Source organism: Cottoperca gobio, chromosome 1, assembly GCF_900634415.1.
Source record: "Cottoperca gobio chromosome 1, fCotGob3.1, whole genome shotgun sequence".
Classification (NCBI taxonomy): Eukaryota; Metazoa; Chordata; class Actinopteri; order Perciformes; family Bovichtidae; genus Cottoperca; species Cottoperca gobio.
The window spans coordinates 16,847,532-16,860,988 of record NC_041355.1 but is presented as its reverse complement, the minus strand read 5'-3'; the positions used below and the strand labels follow the sequence as shown (position 1 = coordinate 16,860,988).

Below are 13,457 nucleotides of genomic sequence, written 5' to 3'. Positions count from 1 at the left end.
AGGTTTTAGAAAAGAAAAGACTTATCCGGACAAGACAGAAAATTAGTCTCTATATCCGCATTTATTTTGACTCATGAATATTTCAGAGAAAGTTGGGAAGTGCTCTCCATGACCAGCCACAAACTGGTGCCTGCATTTGCTGCTAAGAAGAGGATGGAGGAAATATCACGCCGCTATATCCGTCCTGGGCCACTCTCTGTGTGTGTGCGTGTGCGTGTGCGTGTGCGCGTGCGCGAGCGCGAGCATGCATGATGGGGTTACAAATGACAGTGAAGTATATTTATACCTCCGCTGATAAACAGACAGGCAGCAGCTCCCACAGACATGTTGGTTCAAGGCAACAGAGTAAAAAGAAAAGACTGAAACCCTCTGCTTGAAACTAAACCAAAACCACAGCAGGGCAGTTCAGATCAGGCAGAACCTGAAACCTTTGGCACAGAACACAGCCGATATTAGGCCATACAAGAACAGCTCGCACAGTAAACAACAGCAGACGACAGTGAGGGACAGACCTAGGTGGGAATTGAGGATCTCTGACGAGACAAAGGAGAGCAATCATGCCAGGCTCAGGAGGAACAGAGTGAGTAAAACAGCTGTGTGTGTGTGTGTGTGTGTGTGTGTGTGTGTGTGTGTGTGTGTGTGTGTGTGTGTGTGTGTATGCACATTTGAACATATTACAAATATTTAGTATTGACATTTTATCTGGTATAAATATGTGTGTCATAAAACTGATGCTAAATTATGCAATGGAAAATGTTACATTAAACTGAAAGCTATTGATAAGATCTTTTCACATGTTGACAGACTCATATAGTTGCTACGTGTGGAGTCTAAATACAGCTCAGTGTCACATGAGGAAATCAGAGCTACATGAGCAGAGCCTGCATGATGTGAGAGTGAGGGAGTCATAATGTGTCTCTTGTTTGGAAGCCCAAAAGGAGAAGATTTCTCCACGGCCATCCTGAAGCAGAAACACAGACCGAACAGACTCATTGTGGACGAAGCTCTCAATGAAGACTGCAGCATCGTCAGCCTGTCACAGGTCTGTGTGTGTGTTTGTGTGTGTGTTTGTGGGTAAGTCTATATCTTAGTCATGTTTGTATTTCTTCTGAGATGTGTGTATGTTTGTGTTTGCACTAGAATAAGACCGAGGAGCTGCAGCTCTTCCGGGGCGACACGGTGGTGTTGAAAGGGAAGAAGCGTCGCCAAGCGGTGTGCATCGTCCTGACTGATGACACCTGTGGGCATGAACGAATCCGCATGAATCGTGTGACGCGCAACAACCTGCGTGTCCGACTCGGTGATGTCATCAGGTAGATCTCACACGGTCATGGATGGATTACTGAACAGGCCTAGGGGCACAAAGTGTCAGGGCGCCCCCCTGAACATCACCTTCAAAATGTCACTTAAAGAGAAAAGTACCAACCAGGAAGAGACTCAAACTGACTTCAAAGAAGCATAAAACGACTACAAAGAGACACAACAGACTACAAACCGACAACAACAACTACAAAGAGACTCAAAGAGACACAAACAAACTACAAAGAGACTCAAAGAGACACAAACAAACTACAAAGAGACTCAAAGAGACACAAACAAACTACAAAGAGACTCAAAATGACAACAAAAAGGGGCAACAAAAACAAAAACAAAGATGAAGAAATAGTTATGTCTGTGCCCAGGGGAACATTCATGGAGTTACATGTGAGGTTTGACAATATTGTATGAAATAACCAGGATGTTGATTTTTAATTTTATCACAGTATTCATGCCTGCCCTGATATCAAGTATGGGAAAAGGATCCATGTCCTCCCTATAGATGACACCGTTCAGGGCCTGACGGGAAGCCTCTTTGACGTTTTCCTCAAGCCGTATTTTCTGGAGTCTTACCGGCCCATACATGAAGGTACTGTAACGCCTCTGCTGCTGAGCATCAGTAAAACATTGGTGTTCACAACATGATCCTGTGAAACCTAATCGTCACCATCACCTGGAGCACAAAGATGTCCCTGCATGTGTGACTTCAAATCTATGTTAACAGGTGACATCTTCTTGGTGAGGGGGAGCATGCGGGCGGTGGAGTTCAAGGTGGTGGAGACCGACCCCAGCCCTCACTGCATTGTTGCACCAGACACTGTCATCTACTGCGAGGGAGAGCCAATCAAAAGAGAGGTGATCCATTCAGCCCGTGTACTGGCTCTGTAACTAAGTACATTTAGTCAAGTACTGTACTCAAGCACAATTTATGTACTTTTACTTTACTTGAACATTTTCGTTTCCTGCTACTTTACACTTCTTCTTCACCACATTTTGGAAGCAAATACTGAACTTTATACTACTACATTATGTGGTTACTTTAGTTTCTAGTAACTTTGCAGATTCAGATTCTTAATATAAAATAAAACTCATATAATAAATGATGTATAATGATGTATTATTATAGGTTAAGATACCCAGCAGATATAAAGGAAATACAATTAGCTTTTCTACTACATTAAAGTGATGTACATATGAATGCCTTATAGTTCAATAATATAATAGAAATATAAGATGTTAATAAAATGAGTCATTCTGCATAATGAAATTAAATGTCTTTGTCTTATGTGACAGTACGTTGTTTTCTTGTTCCACAAAACAGTTACATTGAAGACGTCACTTTTGGAAAGTATAAAAGGTTTTCTTTCATTTTAAGCACCAAACGATTACTAGATAAAGTAATTGGCAGTTTAATGGATTAATAACAACAGAAACTTTAATGAAGTCGGCAAAGTTTGGGTGATTTCATGTAACCTGATTGGCATCAAGAAACGGGCCACTAAGTGTTCAAGACTGAGAATGACCTCAAGCCGATCTGAATCTTGCATATCGCCCATGTGACAGGACGAGGAGGAGAGCCTTAATGACATCGGATACGACGACATCGGAGGCTGTCGGAAGCAGCTGGCCCAGATCAAAGAGATGGTGGAGCTTCCTCTCAGACACCCCGGGCTTTTCAAGGCTATAGGAGTTAAGGTGTCGTACACACGAACCCTGACCCCATCCACTCTTCTCTCTGCTATCTTTGATTCTAACATTATTCTCTTTTAATAAATGTATTCTTCCGTCCTCTCTCTCAGCCCCCCAGAGGTATTCTGCTCTACGGCCCTGCAGGCACAGGGAAGACCCTGGTGGCCCGGGCTGTAGCCAACGAAACTGGCGCCTTCTTCTTCCTCATCAACGGTAAGGCTTTGTTTTCACACAATGACACATTGAGAGCGTTTGCACAGAAGAAGAGAGGAAGAAATGAGGTGATCCTGCACATGCAAAAACTTAGATAAAGTGTCCAGAGTTATGAGAAAACCTGTTTGGAAATCCAAATGTCCTCATTGGAATTGTTATTTATAGATCTGTGTAGGAGGAAATGTGTTTTACATGCTGTGTAATATTCTGTGGCAAGGTCCGGAGATCATGAGCAAGCTGGCGGGAGAGTCAGAGAGCAACCTAAGAAAGGCGTTTGAGGAGGCGGAGAAAAACGCTCCGGCCATCATCTTTATTGATGAGCTGGACGCCATCGCTCCCAAGAGAGAGAAGGTAAACAAGAACAAGAACAAAGTGGCTGCTGTCAGTGTTCAGTGCTCTGTGTGCACAAACTGTCTGTAACATCTGAACAGTCCAGTGCACCTTTATAAAAACAATGTGTGTGTGTGTGTGTGTGTGTGTGACTGTAGACCCATGGTGAAGTGGAGAGGCGTATTGTCTCGCAGCTCCTAACCCTGATGGATGGCCTGAAGCAAAGAGCTCATGTTGTTGTCATGGCAGCCACAAACCGACCAAACAGCGTGGACCCTGCTCTGAGACGCTTTGGTGAGGGCAGCCACATACACACATTAAAGCACACGCACACATGCATTTACAAATGGTGATGTCTCTCTCCAGGCAGGTTTGACCGGGAGATTGACATCGGAATCCCTGATTCGACCGGCAGACTGGAGATCTTGCAGATTCACACCAAAAACATGAAACTCGGTGGCGACATCGACCTGGAGAGGGTGAGAAAGAGGAGCAGCCCGGGACAAAAGAAACATTCATTTAAAATAAAGTTTTAATTCTCTAATAATTCATAAATTAATATTAATGTCCCGAGCTATTTACCATATCTCAGATTGCCAAAGAGACCCACGGTCATGTGGGCGCCGACATGGCTGCTCTGTGCTCAGAAGCTGCTCTGCAAGCCATCCGCAAGAAGCTAACCCTCATAGACCTGGAGGACGACTCCATCGATGCTGACCTGCTCAACTCACTGGCTGTCACCATGGATGACTTCCAGGTACACACGCAATGCATGCAAATACGCACATACAGACTTTTCCAAACCGCATGTGTGTATTAAAGGTCCCAGATTGTATAAAGTGAGATTTCCAAGTCGATTTGATTATAAAGCAGGTCTAGGTTCTATGTCATTACTTTGAAAGTATCAAAACGTTGATTCCACGGAGAAACTCACACAGCACGTATTCTGAAAATGTGCCTTTACACGAGCCATCAGGACTTCTGTAAGGTTGTGATGTCATAATACACATATACGTAGAAAGATTTAGAAAAAAGATCTAATTGCATTGATTTTGACTTATTATTTGTAATATTGTATATTTGAATTGAAAACCATATTAGAATGATTACGGTGTGATCTTTGCAGGGATCTGTACCAAACAAAGATGTAGAATATGATGTGTAGGCCAGGACATCTCTGCAGCATGAGAATATTTAATTTAAAATGGTATGTTGACACATTTCGCCTTTAAGAGATATTGCGCTTCCTGTGATTTGAAAACTGCACTTGGCCATATTGCGATTTGATAATATTTTGATTAAATGTTTAGCCCTAGTAGAAAGTGCTCCTACTGTGCAGTTATAGTCATTGCTCGACTGCAATAACGGTGCAGATATGCCTGAGAGTGCAGATGTGGAAGACATGGAAACAGTAACCAATCAGAGCAGACTGGGCTTTCTCTGTAGGAGGGCTTAAAGAGACAGGCGCTAAAACGGAGAGTTTCAAACAGAGGGAATACAGGTATATTCAGACGGACAGTACGAGAAGAATAATGTGTTTTATGAACATTAAAGCATGTAAACATGTTCTAATAGAAACCCAAAATCCAGGACTCTCTTGAAAAAGAGATCTTTAATCTCAATGAGACCTATCCTGGTAAAATAAAGGTTATAAATAAAACAAGTTTGAACATGAAAGCGAGCACACTTTGTCTCCTTTAATCCCTCAAAGAACACTTTTCATCTCGTCCTTTGTGACAACATGATGCATCTCCTTTCCCTAACGCTCATCATGTCCTCCCTCAGTGGGCGCTGAGTCAGAGCAACCCCTCAGCTCTGAGAGAGACCATTGCAGAGGTGCCTCAGGTGAACTGGGAGGACGTCGGAGGACTGGAGGAGGTCAAGAGAGAACTGCAAGAGCTCGTTCAGGTGGGAGAAACACTCGCACACCAGCAGGCTCTGCACATACCTACAAACACAAGCCCCATCAACAATCCGTCTGTCTTCCTCTCGCTCTCCTCAGTACCCGGTCGAGTATCCGGACAAGTTCTTGAAGTTTGGTATGACTCCGTCTCGGGGAGTGTTGTTCTACGGCCCTCCGGGCTGTGGGAAAACCCTGCTGGCTAAAGCCATCGCCAACGAGTGCCAAGCAAACTTCATCTCCATCAAAGGACCCGAGATGCTCACCATGTGGTTTGGAGAATCGGAGGCCAATGTCAGAGACGTGTTTGATAAGGTGAGCGCAGAGAAAAGAAAACTAAATAACCGTGGGATGATACACATCTGTTCCACACTGTAACCCTGCTGACCTTCTCTGCTTATAGGCCAGACAGGCCGCCCCCTGCATCTTGTTTTTCGACGAGTTAGACTCTATTGCCAAATCCAGAGGAGGCGGAGGTGGGGATGGAAGCGGTGCAGCTGACAGAGTCATCAACCAGATACTCACAGAGATGGACGGCATGTCGGACAAAAAGAATGTTTTCATTATTGGTGCCACAAACAGGTGCGGATGTGTGTTTAATGATTGGGGTTTGAGAGCTCAGCAAGTCATGATTCTCATCTCACTTCCTTTGCTCCTCTCATCACACCAGGCCAGACATCATAGACGCTGCCATCCTGCGGCCGGGCCGTTTGGACCAGCTCATCTACATCCCGCTCCCAGACAAACCGTCTCGCACAGCAATCCTAAACGCCAACCTCCGCAAGTCCCCTATCGCACAAGTTAGTGATGCACACACATATGGAGAATGATTTCTCTGTGCAGTATCTTCCACATGTACACAAGAGAGAGAAGAGAAAATCACGAGTTGGTTTCTTTATACCGTAGATGGCAGTGGTAAAATGTACTTAAAGCTGTGGTAGGCAGTTTATTTTTGCTGCTATAGGGAAAACACAAATCCTCAGCCCCTCCCACCAGATGAACAGGACTATGAACACGCTTCACACAGCAGTCTGTACGAGTACCAGTCATTTATTACAGAAGTCCTGGTTGTGATTGTGATCCCGATGCCGTTTTTATCTCGACAATTCTATGAGAATTAACGTCCTGTTATTCTAGCAAACTTGTGGGACTGTAAAGCCCTTTAAAATGACAGACTGTGATTCGAGGCTCGAGCGAGGTACAATATCAACAGAGCGTTTCAGAGACAGAGAGAACATATTGTTAATAGTTTTCCAAATAGTTTTCCAAAATCTCCCATTACAGGCTTGGTTTTCTAAAGCCTGACAACAGAGCCAAGAGGAGGTGAAGAAGTTTAGTTTTGCCTGAATTACAATATGCTGAGAGGTTATTATAGATTTTTTCCTAATTATGCCAACAATAAACTGCCTACCCCAGCTTTAAGTATCATAAGTAGTCATTGTGAAGAATGTTGCTATTCTGCAGCTGACTGTCCTTTTGCTCCTCCTTTCTCTCCGTCCCGCAGGATGTGAACCTGGACTACCTGTCTGGCATCACAGAGGGTTTCTCCGGCGCTGACCTGACAGAGATCTGCCAGCGGGCCTGTAAGATGGCCATCCGTGAGGCCATCGAGGCCGAGATCAAGGCTGAGCGTGAGAGGCAGAACAGACCAGGCATCCCCATGGTCAGACTGTCAGACTGTCAGGCTACTACACTGCATGCTTGATCATTTACACCGTACTATAATAATAATTATAGTAATAATTGTGTCTCTGACTTTTGTAACACTTTATATGATGCCTATGTCTATAATGCATTATAATCATACTTTCAATGCATTATAATCTGCTTATAGCACGATGTAATTATAGTTATAAGCACTCATAAATATTCTTAATTCTTTATAACAATAATTATAACATATTAAAATGTATAATTATCATGACTTATAGGCTCGAGTATCATAATACTTATTATAATAATAAATAATAAATGTTTACTTCACTTAAAGCAAATACATTGACCAATTAGAGTAACTTATAATCACATTATAAAACAATATAAAAAAAGATTATAATGGCATATGGCAATTATAATACAGGATAATCCTTGCAAAGAAAATGTCAGTGTGAGACAATTATGAAGTGTTATGATAGTCGACCTCACAATTCATTTTAAAATGCTTTAGAATCTGTTATGATTGTTGTTATGAATCATTATGAATATTTATGAGTGCTTAAAACTATAATTATACAGTGCTATAAGTAGATTTGAACACATTAGAAATATGTTTATTATAGAGTGTTACCCTAAAACACACACACACACACACACACACACACACACACACACACACACACACACACACACACACACACACACACACACATATTGTTAGTTTTCCCGCATTAGGTCCTCATAATGCTTTTCTCTGCCTGCAGGATGAGGACTTTGATCCAGTCCCAGAGATCAGGAAGGACCACTTTGAAGAGGCGATGCGATACGCTCGCCGCTCTGTCAGTGACAATGACATCCGCAAATATGAAATGTTTTCTCAAACTCTGCAGCAGAGCCGAGGTTTTGGAGACTTCAGGTACACATATGAAAGTACAACACATGTGTCAGGACAGAAAATGTACTCTTGATTTTTTTCAAGATGTATTCGAGGCTAATTTTTTTTATCCCCCACCTAGGTTCCCCTCTGCTACTGGTACCCAGTCTGGAGGTCAGAGGTCAGGCTCTGGGTCAGAGAGGCCAGACCCGCAGAGAGAGGAAGGCAATGATGATCTCTATCAGTGACAAAATTCATCATGCAGTTGAATAAGTGCACAATGTTTTCCTCTTCCACTGCTGTGCTTGGCTTCCTTGGAGGAATTAAATAATGGGAGTGGAAATGACAAGATACAAAGGGAAAAACATGGGGAAATAATAGTAACAATAATTATAAGAAATCTTTTTTTAAATACTTTTAAAAAATGTGATTCAAACAGAAAATCAGATGAAAAATGTCTGTCTAGAAATTAACCTATACTATATATATATAATATGTAAAAAAACAACTTGTAAGACGGTGGCTCTGAGATAAAATAATAAATGTGTCAACCATTATAACGAATAATAATAATCAAAGCTTCGGGTTTTCATACTGTAATCAGTTTGCACTTTGAAAGTTATGTAAATTGTGTGTATGTGAGAGTTTAAAATGTGATAAATAAATATATTTGTAAGCCTCTATTACTACTCTCATATGGTTTATCTTGAGATACTGAATGCAGTATTTATATTGGTAATGTGCCTGATGGCTCACTGTCACACTGTCATGGCTGACTTAGACACTTAAAAAAGTAATGTGATTGTAACATCTGTGATATGTAAAACATTTCTGCTGTGAAAAAGACCCATTTGATTGAACACGTAAGAATGTGCATCATGTACACACAATAAAAACACAGCCATTGACGTGTCAAGATGACCAGATATGACACAGGCTCCTCTTTAAGAGTCACAATATTGACTTTTATTTACGTAACCCGTCAAGTTATTAAGAACAAATTGATATTTACAATGGAAAAAGAAAAGGTCAGTTCACACAAATCACACACAAATATTTTTTCACATCTGAGTTTTGTGTGCTAAAGTTGTGATGTACCAATTTACCCCAATACAATGCATCAAAATGACATTTTCAGGCCTATAAAGCCTCCAAAAAGAATGTATTTGAGGAATGTAAAAACAGTACATTTCTTTGATAATGTCCATGGTTACCAACAATAAATTGATACACAGTGAATTAAGACCATTTGTGGCCCCTGAGGGTCTGTGTCATAACTGTCAACATTGGAATTTCAAAATAAGGGAAATGTTTTGCCGAACTCCGCCCATATCTTAACAGCTCTCAGCCACCAATGTAAACGTAAACACATAAGGGACGGGTATATACATTCAGGAAATACATGTTTATTTAAAGTATGTATTACTTGTACAGACATGTTTATAAGATTTATGTATTGTATTTATTAGTTATTATCATCAATTTATTTGATGATGGATGAGTTGTGTGGCTTTTGTTTCCCCCGACGAGGACTACCTTGAGATGGCTGAGTCGGGAAACATGTCCGCTACACTGCGACTGAAATCAACCCAGAAGTTGAAGGCTACATTATTTTTAACGCAAAACATCGACATCTTTCCCTCAGCTTTGCTCACTTGGTTTGCCTCCGACACAGTTCTTCACACATGAAGTCATTGACAGTGAATGTGTTTGTGCCTCTTGGCGTGCTTGTGCTTGGACAATTGTTCTTGCTGGCGAACATCGCTTATTCCGCCGTGTGCGATGCTAACATCTCATCATCATCATCATGGTTACAGTAGTGTGAAGGCAATATGCCTATGTATACTACTGATCTTAACATAGATTTTTGGGAGTACGCTAGTAGTTGTAGAGATAGTCCCTCCAGTGTTTGTCTACTCTAGATTTAAAAGCATCAGGGGACGGGGCTGTCACAACGTGGTTTGGTAGAGAGTTCCAGTCGTTTATGATTCGTTACTAAAGAACTGTTGTCTGATCTGTCTATTCGCTCTGGGTTTGATCAACTCATGGCACACTTTACAAAAAGCACGAGTTTGCCCGACTCTGCTTTTAATAAATAAGGGAAGGTCTCCTCTCATTTGTCAGGTACTTACATAAAGTGTTAACTTGTTTGGCAGGTACAACTGCGTCTCCATCTATCTCCCGTTCACTCATCCATATGTTCTCGTCGTCTTCTTCTGTGTTATTGTTCCTGTTTTCTTCTTCTGTGTGTTTACTGGCGGATAACGTTTTTCAGCTAAAGTTAAACATAATACTTCCACCTGCTCTACTGGAGGACACTTTACACTTTTTTTAATTAGGCCTATTTTTTTTTTTTGAAAGGTTAAAAATACGGAATGATTACGGGAAAATATTTAAACGGGAGAAAAACGGGATAGAAGTAAAAATACGGGATAATCCCGGGAAAAACGGGAGGGTTGACAGGTATGTGTGGCACTGGCCTGGGTGCAGTTGCCCACTTGGTGATCAAGCTTTGCTAGAAAACATTGAATAGTGAGCTAAACTTTACTGTTTGTATGGTTTACAATATTACATATTCACAACTGAATTAGTAGTTGTACCACATTAGTACACCACCAGCCACCTGCCAGCGGAACCTTTGTCACTTGGCTAGAGGGGAGGTGTTTCTCTGGAGTACCGCTCGGCTGTTTATTTCCGTTGAGAGGCGGAAGTGGCTACAAGGGGCTTGTGGAGGTGACCGTTTGACAGACAGTAGAACCATTTGGGAAATATTAGATTAACGGGAAGCAGAAGTAAACTAAATATATACATTTTTAATTAACAGTGTATACACATCGTCGGTGCCATGGGAGCTCACCTGGCAAGACGGTATGTCAGCGAGACGGACACCGAGCCGGACCCTGCAAAGAAATTCGAGTTCGACCCCCAGTTGGGTTTTCCAGAGAGGACCGAGAGAGGTTAGTCAGCAGAGAGACTTCTAACTGCCTCATACAATGTGTTTATAAGCATCTGGAGTGAAACAGATTCCCTTGCCGTGCTAGTTTAGCTTGTCAAACTTTAGCCGAGCTAGCTTTGCGCTGATTGCAGCAGTACTTCGCTGGTTAGCTTACAGCTAACTGGTGTTTGAGGAGTTCAGTGTCAAGCTGGTGCAGTTTGTCCTGTTCCAGTCTGCGGACAACTCTGTTTATGTGTTCACTGCTTATTTGAACCATGGGCTCCAACATGTTCTTATATATCCAACATCGTTTTAATGTAATCTAGAGGTTATAACGTAATTGACTATTTTAGGCAACATTTGGGGTGAGTTGTTGATAACTTTCCTACAACTGTTTGACTCTCAAATCTTGGGCAGGGGGACAAGATAGAAAATATCCCGAAAACCAGATATTCATTTCAAATATTTAAAGACACACCTGAGGTAATTGATTGATTTTATGTATGGCTTATCAGACAAAGAAATACAAAATATTGTTCAACATAAAAATAACAAAAACAATCCAAAAACATGTCGCCACAATTTAAGGAAAAATACAAAATAACTCTCTCAAAAAAAAAACAAGGACAGATAAAATAACAATATAATTTCAAGTTTCACTATATTGTACCCTGTTCCAAAGAAAAACCCTAACCTGACTTCTAAAAGCCACTCTCAAATGTAAAGACTTGGCTGTTCTGGTACATGTAACCAGTGTGGAAAAGATATTTGGATACATGCTTCACTCAAGGCACGTTACATGAACGCGCACTGAGTAATTACTAAATAAAACAAATCTATGTTTATACTTAATAAGCAGTAAAGGCTATATGTAGTGTAAATTCAGAGCATCATATTGAATTGTAAGGTGCATTCTTTAGTAGTAGTAGCAGCCTATATTGATGCCTTGTGCAGATGCATGCAAAACTGCAATTCACATTCAGTGCATCACTGAAGGAGAGCAAATTTGATCAAGTTTAAAGTCTGAACATTGAAGTGAAATCATATACAATAAAAATAATGGAGCAACTCCTTAGACACCATTACATAACCTGTGGTCATTTTGATAAGTCAGGCTGGAAATACTGATTTGGATATAATATCTCAAACAGAAATACTTCAGGAAGTCAGTGGACAAAAGTGAACCATTTCCAATCTCGCTTGAGCATGGTGCATGGAAAGGTATTAATCAGTTAGTAAAGCCAATTCAAATGGCACTGTGCCATGAATGTGTCATTGTCTAATATGTGTATAGAAGAGTTGGAACATATAGAAAACTCAATATAACTTAATATGTATAATGATGAATATTCAGAGCCTTTACCCTGGACAGGACTTGCATAGCAGACTCTGTAACATCAGGTCCTTGTATATTGAAAAATGACCATGGAATGTGTATCCCTTTGCCAGAGATGATAGCAAGCCAGGAGCAGATGAACTTGGCCATGCTGCCTTTGGATCAGAGGGACTACTGTGCCCAGTACCTCTTGAAACTCATGAAGTGCAAGAGAGACAACTGGCCCAACTTCCTGGCCTGCAAGCATGAGAGACACGAGTGGGACTACTGCGAACACCAGGAGTAAGTGTTTACAGTCAAGTAAAGTTAGCACATTTGACAGGTTGGGTTTAGTCTGTCTTTAGTATGCGGGACTCTCCTCGACTGCAGACCCTCTTCATTGCTTTAACTGTATGTAAGGCCATTTGTCATGTGAAGAGGGAGAACTGTGAACTTCTTACAGAGAGCAGTAGCAGGTTCCTGATGGATTCACCATTAAAACCAGTGATACTGGGCGACATGCAAGCAGATCTAACCTGTAGATTATTTATTCAGTTCAGGTTTATTCGTCATAACTATGAAATTAAGTAGAAATTAAGTTATGTGGCCAATAAAAGTGCAGAAATCCCCAAGCTAATGAAACAGACTGTTTTCCTCTGATGTATGAGTTTAGCATATATAGACTTTAATATTCTCACGAGGTGCAGTTAGAAGCTGTTCTGGACCTTTTTCATTTTCTCACAATCTTCCTGTTCGTGTAAACTATTTAGCTAATTTTCTCCACAAAGATTCATTTATTTGTAAGGGACAAGTACAGCCTACCTGTAGTGGCACCCGAGTCTGTTCAAGATCCTCAATTTAAGATTTGACAGTTAAACTTTAATCTTGTGATAATATTCATCCACCTCGTCATTAACTATGAACCCTGTGGCTTTCTGTCTCCAGCTACGTGATGCGTATGAAGGAGTACGAGAGAGAGAGGAGGCTCCAGCTGAGGAAGAAAAGAATAGAGGCTCAGGCTGAAGCTGCATGATCTGTGCATCCTCCAATGCTTCTTCTTCTCTGTATATATGTGCCGCTGCTCACAATAAACAATACTGTTTAAACTCTACAGCCCTCAGTTTTCTTAATGTCAAATTTACAACATTTGAGGGCAAAAAATACTCTTGTACCGAATAAAGACTTAAAGCGTTTGGATGATATTGCGTGCGTTCAGTTTCTAAATGGA

The 13,457-nt window shown here is 41.2% G+C and overlaps 2 protein-coding genes across 2 annotated transcripts; both read left to right on the top strand.

The window, feature by feature from the left end:
* The first annotated feature begins 301 nt into the window (after nt 1–301).
* On the top strand, nt 302–8,660 carry LOC115014522 (transitional endoplasmic reticulum ATPase). The gene is made up of 18 exons (XM_029441461.1): nt 302–580; nt 931–1,042; nt 1,141–1,313; nt 1,764–1,906; nt 2,042–2,172; nt 2,881–3,012; nt 3,117–3,219; nt 3,437–3,570; nt 3,708–3,843; nt 3,916–4,028; nt 4,142–4,306; nt 5,335–5,457; nt 5,552–5,764; nt 5,853–6,031; nt 6,120–6,249; nt 6,954–7,112; nt 7,870–8,021; nt 8,122–8,660. The coding sequence occupies exons 1-18, from the start codon at nt 558–560 to the stop codon at nt 8,225–8,227; spliced, it is 2,427 nt and encodes an 808-aa protein (XP_029297321.1). The 5' UTR covers nt 302–557; the 3' UTR covers nt 8,228–8,660.
* A 1,938-nt stretch (nt 8,661–10,598) lies between these two features.
* Nucleotides 10,599–13,342, top strand: ndufb7 (NADH:ubiquinone oxidoreductase subunit B7). The gene is made up of 4 exons (XM_029433482.1): nt 10,599–10,712; nt 10,804–10,936; nt 12,364–12,532; nt 13,175–13,342. The coding sequence occupies exons 2-4, from the start codon at nt 10,825–10,827 to the stop codon at nt 13,260–13,262; spliced, it is 369 nt and encodes a 122-aa protein (XP_029289342.1). The 5' UTR covers nt 10,599–10,712; nt 10,804–10,824; the 3' UTR covers nt 13,263–13,342.
* The last annotated feature ends 115 nt before the right edge of the window (nt 13,343–13,457 follow it).

What these genes read in the sequence shown, in the direction of transcription:
- LOC115014522 (XM_029441461.1), top strand. Translation starts at nt 558, where the DNA reads ATGCCAGGCTCAGGAGGAACAGA. An exon ending in TCGCTCCCAAGAGAGAGAAG is followed by an intron (nt 3,571 to 3,707) that starts GTAAACAAGAAC and finishes GTGTGACTGTAG; the next exon opens with ACCCATGGTGAAGTGGAGAG. An exon ending in GCAAGTCCCCTATCGCACAA is followed by an intron (nt 6,250 to 6,953) that starts GTTAGTGATGCA and finishes TCCGTCCCGCAG; the next exon opens with GATGTGAACCTGGACTACCT.
- ndufb7 (XM_029433482.1), top strand. Translation starts at nt 10,825, where the DNA reads ATGGGAGCTCACCTGGCAAGACGGTATGTCAGCGAGACGGACACCGAG. An exon ending in TCCAGAGAGGACCGAGAGAG is followed by an intron (nt 10,937 to 12,363) that starts GTTAGTCAGCAG and finishes TCCCTTTGCCAG; the next exon opens with AGATGATAGCAAGCCAGGAG. An exon ending in GACTACTGCGAACACCAGGA is followed by an intron (nt 12,533 to 13,174) that starts GTAAGTGTTTAC and finishes TTCTGTCTCCAG; the next exon opens with CTACGTGATGCGTATGAAGG.